We start from the raw sequence: 11,625 nt of genomic DNA on the forward strand, positions 1-11,625 counted from the left end.
ACGAAGGCTGCTATCATTGAAAAACTGAAGTTGTGTTTGACTTCAGTTGGTCTCCTAGACTAACAAAGGAGGTATGAGCTGCTGCACTGATGGTGTGAAGACATGATTGAAATCAAGTCTTCAAGTGGGAGAATTGTTAGGTAAGATTTTATTTAATGTGGTGGGACCCACATTAAATAAAATAATAATAAAATCTTTTCCCACATCGATTGATTTTAAAAATTGGACGAGAGAATTAGTTATAAATAGAGCTCAATTCCTTCAGTTATTGTATCCCAAAATCAAAAGCTTTTTAGCTTTGATAAAAAGAGAGTGCATAGAAAAAAAGAGTGTATTTTTTTCTTGAGTGCGGGAATTCTCTTTGTGTGAGTTAGAGAAATTATTTTCTCGGTATACTCGGGTTGGGAGTGTGAGAAATATTGAGTGTATTGGTGTATACACTTGTTGTAATATTTCTCCTGTTATAAAAGTTGCAGTGCTCCGTGGACGTAGCCAATATTGGGTGTACCATGTAAATATTTGTGTTCTTGTTGGTTATTTTATTCCGCAATTTTTGGGTACTATTATCATCGTAGTTGGCATCGCTTCGGGGGTGTAATTCCCCAACATTTACTTGCCATTAACCAATGTATATGCTTATTATGCTGTCCGGACAATTTCTTATATAATAAGCCAGGGAAGAAATTTGAGATTCGTCTATCCTCTTGTAAATGCGTGCTATCCCTTGTTATTTTGTCTATATTTTTATTTTTTGACTTGTCTCTTGCTGACTGTAGGTGCCATATTTGAGGGCAGCCTTTGGAGTTATTTACGTCCTTGTGAAACCTTCTGTGAACACTTACCATTGCATAAACCTCATTCCACCATTATTTGTGCAAGATTATGCTAAGGATTTTGAAGTTTTTCCCCCTTCAATCCAGTTTAATTCCAAGTGTACTCGTTATTTGTGTATTTTACAGACTTGCGTTGTGATATCCAAGGCATCAAACTCTGTAAATCAGGTTCGTCTACACTCTACAGCAAAAACTTTATGTTAAAGGACAAAGAAAGCAACTTATTATAATTTTTTGTGGTGTAGTTCTTACGGGAATCAACAGCATGAAATTGAAGTCATGTGAGATGTAACAGATAAAGATATTATTCGATCCCCTGAAATTATTGGAACTCAAACCTTGGATAACTTGATTGTTAAATTTGCACCAATCTTTCAAATTCCTTTGCTTGAAGGATTTTCTGTTTGATTTGCTTGACTGAGATCTAATATCTAGTGAATCTGGCACGTACAAAAACCATACCTTGCATGACCAGAAATCCTGTGTCGTCACAAGTGTCGGGGCTTCTTTGAAATTCCTATGAGAGTTGCATGAGTTTCATTTCATGTACAAAAGGGCATACCTTGCATGACCAAAAATCCCATGTTCTTGCAAGTCTCGGGGCTTGTTTTGAAATTCTTATGTCATCAAACATCTTAAATCATTTATGAGAATTCATGGAAGTATTTTGGCAATATTCTTGTTCGAATCCTGTGTAAGATTCTGAAATTAGAGAATGAACCAAACATAATGATTGGTTGGACTTGACCTTTTTTGTCATGCTCCACGCTCACGGTCCTAGACTCCTAGTTAGTCAGAATTTATTTAGTGAACTACACTAATAATTTCTTCATATACACAGTTGTCACACGAAGATGGCTAATAATCTTGCAACAATTATGAACTTCTACCACAAACCAACGTGGGACAAAAGTATCACATGCTTCGTCCTCTTTCATCCAACTACTCTGAACCAAAACCGCTAATTTTTTTCTACTTGGCCATCTTGAATAAGGGGAAAGCGCAAGGATTCATAGCTGGTGTGCAATCCGTTGCGAGCTTGCTTTCACCAATTGTAATGAGTCCCCTAACCAGTAAGTCAGCAGTTCCATTTCCAACAAGAACCCATTAATAGCAACTTTTTAACCATTGGTTGGTCTTGTTGCAGCATGGTTTCTGTCAAAAGACGAACCTTTCAACTGCAAAGGTTCCAGTATTGTGCTTGCGTCGTTAAGCCTGGTAACTAAACTCATACTAACTTTTAAAAACAGTCCTTGTGGTAAGTACTCGTGGTTCCATTCAGGTCATGATTTCATTGTACTTCGCTTGGACGTTGAAACTAGTTACCACACCAGGCAAGAATTTAGAAGATGGGGTAGACAACATTGAAGCACCTCTTTTATCTTAAACGTTGTATCGCATTAGCTGTAAAGTCGATCCTATCCGTGCCTGCATAGGCCAAAAACCCAATATCCGAACAGGATCTTGACATGTGTGCCTGCAAAGATCCAATGTCCGAACAAGATCTTTAACCCGTGTCAAAAAATGACACATGTCAAGATCTTAGCCCGTGCAGACAGTAGTTTCGACAACAATAAGAGCTTGAAATGTTCCATTAACTTCGCTAATAGAACTCTGGTTGATGGTTTCACTTCTTGATTAGTCTTGTCCTCCTCCCAACAAGATTTTTACATACATCTAAGGAAAAGTGAATTAATCATTGTATTTGTACTGCTACTTATATAGTACTATAGAGGTGCATTTGGACTAAAAAGTTTACTGTATTATTGGAATTATCCTTATTGCGTTTGGTGTTAAACTTTTTACGAGCCATAAAATTATAACTTTTGTGATCCTAAATCTACCCTTTTTTGTCTGATTATGCTTGATTCATAAAGTTCACATCTTTAGGATATATAAAATTGAGATTGTTTTATGTGTTCACGATAATTGATATTTTCTTCTATACCTAATTTGAATAGAATAAAGATATATAATAATTGAGAAAATAACATTGGTAGTGTAACTTGGCTTAATTGTGATTTTAATTTTTTAATTAGTCAAATTTCAGTTTTAATAGATAAATTTTCTATTTTAATCTTTTTTTTATTAGAGTTATACAACTTCCACATTAAAACGATTGAAATTACAAAAAAAAAAAAAGAAGCAAAATTATCGGACTAAAACTGAAAACTGAAACTTGATTAATTAGGGGACATGTTTTCTAGTTTTTCCTTCCTTGATAATATCGAATTGATAATTTTAATACGTCAAATACATAACGCTCACAAAATTTCTCAAAATCCCAACTCATTTCAAATCTCATCCCATTCTCGTCTTGAGAAAATACATACGCAGACTTGTAGGGATTTTTCCTGTCCCGATATAGAGATCGGGAATAAAATTTTATCTCGATGGGATTCTCGACCCGACCAACCTGAAATAATATTATTAATGTATTTTATTAATAATTTTCTTAATAGATTGAGCTAAAATACAAACCTAGAAAGACCTCGAAAAATTAGCCACAACTAATAACTCTTAACGTAAATATTTAAACATCGTATTCACACATGCGTCTCATGTAGTAAAACCTTAAAACTGAATGAAAACTTATAATCAGTACAATTTTTAATGGATTTTTAAAAAGACCGGTCGAGCATCCAAGGGCACCAAGCCTTTGAGCAGTCATTTAAATCATACATTTATACAAATGTTTTCAGGATAATTTCTTTTTTAGTCCCCCGTTTTATCATTTTCCCGATTCAATCCCTGGTTTTTCAACTGTCCCGATTTAAATCATGCAATTATACCAATGCTTTCGGTTTGATACAATATGTAACGGATAAACAAATTCAATAATCTTGCAATAGAATTACAAAATAGGAACTGCAACAACTCCCATCTTCAAGAAGGCTAGGAAGTCACTAACAAATATCAAGAGAAAGTGAGCCAAAGAAATATCTCAGCTATAAAAGATTAATCCTGAAAATTCAACACCCTGCTTCTATGAGAACTAAACCAAACAGATTACACAATGAATGTTCACAGAACATAATTATACACACACAAGTCCGCAATACAAGAAACTTATATATATATATATCCAGGAGGCTGTAAAATATCAGCAACAAGCGGCTTGCTACAAAAAGTGTCTACGTATTCATGTATGTCCGATAAAGTTCATTGTAGGAACGCAGGTGTGTGACAGGAGGTAGTCCAGTTTCTGAAGTTGAAGAGGTTCTCATTGTCTCCTCTTTCAAGGGTAATCGAAGGGTAAAATCAGGAAGAAACGGGTAGGAATTTCTAACAGAAGGGAGCACCATATTTGTGTAAGGACCAATGTGGTTAGTTAGATTGTAAGATGGAGGAACTATGCCTGGTCTTGGCTGACTGAGGGACCTCTGAGGAGGAACTCTGTAACTGGTTTCAGTAAAAGTGCTGGAAGGAGCTGTGGAAAATATTTCATTAGATAAAGCCATTCTAGGATCAACGTAAGGCCTAGTAAAGAATTTACCACCAGAAACTTCATGTGGGAAAGCATGAAAACCAGTGGGAACTTTGAAAGTATCATGTGTGTTCGAAGTTCCTCCATCCACCAGTGACAAGCTACTGAGTTTCTCTTGTAGCGATGATTTTGCTTGTTGAAGTGCCTCCAGTACTGATCCTAAATTAGTTGAAGTTTCTTGTCGCACAACTGTGAGATTGAGGGATGAAGTGCTGCTCGGAGAAATAAACAATGGTTTGCTTTTCTCTGCATGAGAAGAAACCTTTGATGAAGGGGATGAAATATTACTTGACATGGATGTACATTGTTGGCATATACGCACAGAGCTGTCGTAATGCAACCCTGAAATTTCTGGAACATTCTTACCATTTGACACCAGAATTGAAACTTCTGATTCTGGAGATTTTGACGAATCCTGCAAGATTTCCTTTTTCGCATCGGTGAGTGATGGCAAACATTTGGGAGCATGATCTTCACTGAAGCGAATACCGAGGGTTTCTTGATTATTTGGACATAACATTCCAGTGGCATCAGCTACTTCAGGTAGCTTAATATCATTTCGTTCTTCAGTCACATCTGAATGGTTCCCAGGATCTCCTGAGTCCTGGTAAATATGGACAAGAAAATATAAAAACGATGCTGGGGGATCAAATATATGTATCTGATGCATCAAAGATCTAAGATCAGCAAAATACAAGAATGGCGTTTTGTTCCAATCAAGGAAGTCCTTGTCTCCCCTAAAAAAGTTGTTGCAGTATCCACTCTGAAAAACTGATAAGAATATTGTCCCTATTCCCAAGTGGCTAGAATTACTTCACTAGGCCTAACTTAATGCTAAAATACATCACCCTTTCGATTTTTTTCAAGAGACTAAAGTCAACTTAGGTGGTTATAGCTACATTTTTATCTTATATCGACAATTCTACAGTGTCAAAAAAGGCATGCATGCATCAAGCATTGTATCTGGATTCTGGACAATAATAAACCATCATAACTAATATCAAGAAAAGAGTGAGGACAAAAAAATATGCATACCAAAAGCATATTAGACAATTTTCTGAGAAACGATTGTTCGCTAAAGCTGTAATTGTGTTTCATATCCTGGATCTGTAGACCCCGAACTTAAATTAGATCAACCAAATTTGTTGTTAATGATGTGGTACATAACGGAGCTTATTCTCTATTCTCCGGCCAATATTGTCCTGTTTATACATTTAATAGAAGATCAGTGTGTTCAAACTTGAGCCTCATAAATCAATATCTGTGGAAATATGTCAATGTTGGCAATATTTGTTGCATTGTCCCCGAAATATTTCCGTTCTCTCAAAATCCAAACAAAAATGCACCGTGTTCTCCGAGAAAATTTTCTAAAAATTCATTTTCATCTCGCTTTTATGTCTTCAGGCATAATCTTTACTTTTAAACATTCAACTTTCTATCATTCCCAAAAACTTTATTTTTATATACTTAGCTAATACTTTTTTGAAAAAAAAATTAAGATATCTCATATATCATTATAATAACTATTATGATACCCTTCTCACATAGGTTAAAATTAAAATTCAAAATGGTTTATAAAAGATTGTAATGGACTCGTATACCAACTTGGGTTTCTCATTTTCTTAGAGCGAGGACAGAAACGAAATAGTTGCTACAAGAGCCCATTGAGCAGTCGTGCACAGTGTGACATGATGGCATCATAGCCAAGTTACAAGCAGGGACACTAATAAACAAGTGTTATGAAGACCAAAATGCTACATGTGTGGGAGACACATCTTGAACCTATGGGATAAAGCGCTACGTACACGAGAACAACATCTTGAACGTGTAGGAATCACTTAGTGGGTAGTGGGATTAGGGCGATATGAGTATGTCGTGTTTTGAAGAAGGGAGATCACGATACCGTTGTACCACATGAGTTAAAAATGAAAGTTTAAAATGGTTTATAAAATGAATTTCTTAGCAACTTGGGTTGACCAGTTTTGTAGATTGACGACAAATGCAAAGTAGTTTCTAAAGGAGCCGATTATGCAACAGCGTCGCAGTGTGACAAATAAATATGAAAGATGTGATACTATTAACACAAAATTCTTACATGATATGACATGTACAACAAAAAACATTTATCTTCAATAAATAATTTAAAATACACATCGCATTCTCCAACATAATCTCCCCATTCTCTCAAAATGTTTACCCAAAACACTTGAAAACACAACACACTTTCTTTACCTTTGTTTTTTCACAAGAAGAACATTGTGACGTCTGGTTTGAAGAAAGCATTCCAGCTGGTTTCAAATTGTTAGGTGAAACGAGAAACTAGAAAACCTCAAAAGTGTCATAGTATTAGCTATGTGAAAATGGACTAGCATACATCTCAATTATAGATATGAGAAAAATGCAGATATCGGACATTGTTGACCAACTTTAGAAAAGACTACTCACTAGCATAGACTTTTAGTGCCCCAAATATAAACCCAAACCATGGAGGTATTGGGAAAATAATGTTGCACGTATTATGGATTACTTTAATGAATAAACAGTAGAAACTGATAAAACTCACCTGTTCGCAACTGTTACTCTCTCTAAACTTCTCCTCCCATTCTCTTTGGGCCTTCTCCTCCTCTTCATATTGACCAATGAGTTGTGCCTGATGTTGCAATGCACTTTCCATGTCTTTATCTCTTTCATGTACAGTAATGTAACGACCATTAATTTTTTGGCTTCCACTCTCTGATTCTAACATTAGGTTATCCACTGGTTTTTCCCCACTATCAAGATTGTTGCTATCCCCTAATGCATCAGTCTCACCATCAAAGCTGTTGGAAACATCTATCGAAAATGACGCTTTCGCAGGGCCATCATTCTGAAACTCTTCTACTGCTCTGATAACACATAATGAATATTACCATTCTCGGTGCACTGTGAAACTGGCTTTACAGTTCAGGTATTAACTTAATTTAACTGCAATTAGTTGAGCATATTATATATTCACAAGTTTAGGTATAATGTGATCGATTGGTCGACTGGAAGACAGGGAACGCAAAATTACATAACCAAAAGGATACACTTGTCCTATTTTTGTCCTTTAAAACAAGTAACTATTGAGTGGTTTTATCAAGTCAAACTTTGTAGGTCTTCCGTCTTCAAACATATTTCAAGCATAACTCTGAAGAGTTTCTTAGTTGTGTAAGTTCATGTGTTATATGTATAAAGGGAAAGGTTAATGAACCAGAATTCAAAGTCTGCATCAGGAAAACACACCTAGTCTCCCTGCGCCTTATCCTGCGACATGATTTAACGGTCCGCCGCGCTGAAGAACCATTTAATGCAAAACTAGTTCTTCTACTAAATGAGTCCACTTGTTTCTTCTTTTCAAGAGAATACTGGGAATCTTTAGTAGTTTTCCATGTCAAGCTTTTACCGGTTGATGGTGAAGATTCAATTTCAGAGCTATAATAAGCCCCCATTTCATTTTTTCTTGCTTCATTCTTGGTTGAAGTTTCTCTTAACATCGGCTGATCGGTCCTGAAATCTTGTAGGGTTCCATCCTGATCAGAATTTGAATCAAATCCCTCTGGCATGTCACTAATTCCATGGTTCTCAAGAATTGCAAGAATATCTGCCATTGCCTTTTCAGCTTTATTTCTTTGAATAGACATAAACTTCAGTTGTTCTTCAAGTTCCATTACCTGGATATAAATACAGTTTTAGAGACTATAACTGCCAAATAGGACTAGACAGGGAGAAGGGGCCGACAGGTAAGAGGCACTTGCATATCTTCACGCTTATGCTAATCCCTTATCTTGCACCTGTTTGATCTCGGTTGCATATACCACATTTTGAAGATATTAACTTTAGTCACTCAGTTTTTGGATTTTTTTAAAAAAATGGACCGTCATTTTCTGAATCTAAAAGTGAATTATTATAAATTCCATAAGACAGGAAACACAAGACAAAATATAGAAAATCAAATACTGCCGCTCACTCTCTTGGACAGTTCCTCGGCTCTTTGCATTGCTGTTTTGGAGACAGATCTTTCAGATAACAACCTTGCTCGAAGAAATTTAATTGTCATTGCCCTGGAGTCTTCCCTGCCCATGTTTTCCCTGTAACAATAGCACTTAAAAGGATCACACGTGTACTGAAATAAGATCAATGTTAAATAAAATCATATGTTCTGTCATTCAAGAGTAGAAAAGTATCACTTTTAGAAAACAATCGATCCCAATTCGGTTTACTTTGGATGACAAAAATAAAATATTCTATCATGCTGTGAATAAAACCTGAATATACCATACAAAAGTCAAGTGAAGGTTAATCATACTCGAAAATACAAAAACTTGTATGGGTTGAACACCACTACAAAAATTACGACATCCTTATCATTATAACTAAAATAAAATCACCTGAATTGGTTCCCTTCATCAACTTTAATTTTGATCGACAACAATCACGAATCCTTCTATGTCGTACCTAGTTATATTATTTAGATAAGCAACATCTAACATTATTTCTTGAAGATGTTTTTTTTTCCAAGATTTTAACTGAACCATCTAAAATTCTCCACATGCACCAGAGCTGTATGACCAAACCAAATTCTTACAAATTAGATAAAAACAGTATGCACACATCATATAACCCCAGTATTAGCATGTTTAAGCTCCTGTTAATGCAGAGAAGCTCCAAGTTCAAATTCTACTAAATTGGAATGGATTAAGTTGTCTTCTTTGATATAAACATGATCATATCAAAATCAACCCGTTTCAAAACTATCACATTTAGCATATTTAGCTAATCATAAACATCGCCAAATAATTAAAAAAAATCAAATAATACAAAAATATGATAAATAAAAAAACCCAGCAATTTCGAAGAGAAAAATCTAGACATATGGTAAGGTCCCACACAGATGAAAACCCAGAAAAGGAAAAGCTCGAAACATCGATTTAGCGTAAAAATCTTGATAATTAAGAACCGAGACAACTTCGTTCAATTCAAAAAGGGTAAGAGCAATGCCAATACCTCGGTTCTTGATCTTCGTTCACAGAACCAGTCATTTTTTTAGCAGCTCCAGCTCCAGTAAGAAGAAAAAAAAGCAAGAAATCGAAAATTTCTCACTGATTTAAGGAGAAGATATAGGTTGAACAGTTCGATTAGATGTCAGTAAATTAAAATGAAGACAGTTTATAATTAGAAGGAGATGAATTGCGTTTTGACCCGAGGAAATACGCTGACTTCTGGTCAACGGAATAACTGGCACCCAGTTAAAAAATAAATAGAAAAAAAAATTAAAATAGAAATTAAACATATAGCTCGATGTTGAAGAAACAAAAATTTTATTCGTCAAATTACATGTGACTTATATTAAAATTTTAACACATTATTAATATATATAAATATTAAAACAGATCATAACACCAAAAATTACTTATTCTAAGAGTCTCAANATTAAAAATTAATAATATACCAAATTTTGGTTACTTTATTTAATATGTTCTTTGTTTCTCGAAATTGTGATGTAATAATTTATTTCAAAAACATCACTTAAGAATTGAAAAGGAACTTGCATTTATTCGAAATTTTCATCCTTTTAACGAACTTTATGAAATAAATAAAATTATAAATCAAGAGTGGATAGTGCAAAAATAAAGTTTACATTAGTTTTTAGTATATTATTAATGTATTTCATATTTTTTATGCATATTTTATTATTTAATTAAATAGTAATAATTTAATTAAATAGTAATAATTTAAAATGGAAATAATAGATAAGTTGATGATGATGGAATTGATTAGTTTAAGGTTGAAAAGTTGCAAAGTCAAGACTCCAAACTTGACTTTGTACAAGACGGTCAAGTGGGGGTAACCAATAATTTATTATTATATTGTATTTAATTGTTTTGAAATATGACTTTTAAACTATCATATATGAATTATTCGAATTGTAATTTTAATAGCTATAATTGACGTATTTTCAAACAAAATAAACTTAATCCTTTAACTTACATGGTATGTATGTATTGTTCTATTTCAATACAAATAATTTTTGAAAATTAAAACGTGTGATTCCAAAAATAATAATATATACGGTGAGACGAATGTGACATTTAAATTGTTCCATAGTTCAAATTATTTAGTTTATTATATGTTGTTGGATGCAATAATTGTCCATGATGAATAGAACAATCGATACATGGTGTTTGAGCTGCTATACGGTTTAAAACATTTAAGTTGTACCGTTACAACCAGCTATAGTTTTTGGTAAAACGACGAGCGTTCGATCGTACTTTTGTCTTTCCTACCAGTAAAATTAACTAATTGAGTCACTCAACAAAGTTCTAGATTATTGGCTATCTAAAGGGATTAAACACAAAAGTCTCACAAGATATTTACTAAAAATCAATGAAAGTGTAGTCATCAAGAAACAAACATGCAAGTTCTAATAGAAAGAATTAGATACAAACTCGTACGACTTCTGCTGGCCTTCAAACAAAGTCGATGATTAATGTTCTCTGGGAGTTTATTTAAGAAACTTCCGACAGATTTCTCTCCCATGTTGCGACCAAATTTTCAAAGAATTCCCTTGTAACTCCGGTGAGATGCACCATCTTGCTTCGAAAATCATCGAAATCCGGCATAGGCCGGCCGGAGGCTCTGATGTATTTTCCCATCTGTTCCTTCTCTGCACAATGGTTGAGCCTCTCCAGAGATCTCTCTGCCACCACCCATCGCAAGTGCTCTAATAACTTCATTTTCCCGCTTCTGTCTTCAAGAATGAAATATCCCCATAAGCATATGACCACTTCAACACTCTCCTGAATTCGACTATCTGTTCCCACGCCTCCGTCACGATCGAAAACTAGCTGAACATCGGGCTCTCCTTGTATTCGAGCAAATTTATGAACATGCACGTACGTTTCTTGCTAGATTTAGATCAACCCAATCTGACTTTTTTGACTTATCATTAGAAGCCCACCGTTCATAGTAATGCGCAAATCTTTCCAAATCTTTTTTTAACTATCGTACTCCTGTCTTCTTCACTCATAGCTTGAGTGTACCGATTGCACTCATATAAGGAACCACCGAGTTCATCCCGATCGAGCTCCAAGATAAGACCAACAAAACTCGAATCTGCTTAGGGGGTCGATTTTTGTTGCTACGTCCAGAGGTGTCGTTTTTGTAAAAATCGGGTAGGCGGTAGGTTTTAGGAGGCGCCTTTTTTTTATTACATATATTTCTTAAACTATGGGGTGGGGATAGAGATGTCAATGGGGCGGGTTTGGCTAAACCCAAGACCCTCCC

At 34.9% G+C, this 11,625-nt stretch overlaps 1 protein-coding gene across 3 annotated transcripts; it reads right to left on the bottom strand.

Moving 5' to 3' along the window:
* Window positions 1-3,729: 3,729 nt before the first annotated feature.
* On the bottom strand, window positions 3,730-9,566 carry LOC140976981 (uncharacterized). Of its 3 annotated transcripts, XM_073441460.1 has the most exons (8): window positions 9,346-9,566; window positions 8,309-8,429; window positions 7,585-8,012; window positions 6,884-7,205; window positions 6,553-6,639; window positions 5,356-5,427; window positions 4,687-4,924; window positions 3,730-4,566 (listed from the first exon to the last, which is right to left on the bottom strand). In XM_073441460.1, exons 1-8 carry the CDS (start codon window positions 9,378-9,380, stop codon window positions 3,968-3,970), a joined length of 1,902 nt encoding a protein of 633 aa, XP_073297561.1. In that variant the 5' UTR covers window positions 9,381-9,566; the 3' UTR covers window positions 3,730-3,967. The 3 variants fall into 3 exon arrangements, with proteins under 3 accessions (XP_073297561.1, XP_073297562.1, XP_073297563.1); XM_073441461.1 differs by lacking the exon at window positions 5,356-5,427 and having other exon boundaries at window positions 3,731-4,566; window positions 9,346-9,565; XM_073441462.1 differs by lacking the exons at window positions 5,356-5,427; window positions 6,553-6,639 and having other exon boundaries at window positions 3,735-4,566; window positions 9,346-9,563.
* Window positions 9,567-11,625: the final 2,059 nt, after the last annotated feature.

Source organism: Primulina huaijiensis, chromosome 5 (genome assembly GCF_012295235.1).
Source record: "Primulina huaijiensis isolate GDHJ02 chromosome 5, ASM1229523v2, whole genome shotgun sequence".
Lineage (NCBI taxonomy): Eukaryota > Viridiplantae > Streptophyta > Magnoliopsida > Lamiales > Gesneriaceae > Primulina > Primulina huaijiensis.

What these genes read in the sequence shown, in the direction of transcription:
- LOC140976981 (XM_073441460.1), bottom strand. Translation starts at nt 9,380, where the DNA reads ATGACTGGTTCTGTGAACGAAGATCAAGAACCGAG. An exon ending in AACGAAGATCAAGAACCGAG is followed by an intron (nt 8,430 to 9,345) that starts GTATTGGCATTG and finishes CTATTGTTACAG; the next exon opens with GGAAAACATGGGCAGGGAAG. An exon ending in TTCAATTCTGGTGTCAAATG is followed by an intron (nt 4,567 to 4,686) that starts GTAAGAATGTTC and finishes CTTCTCATGCAG; the next exon opens with AGAAAAGCAAACCATTGTTT.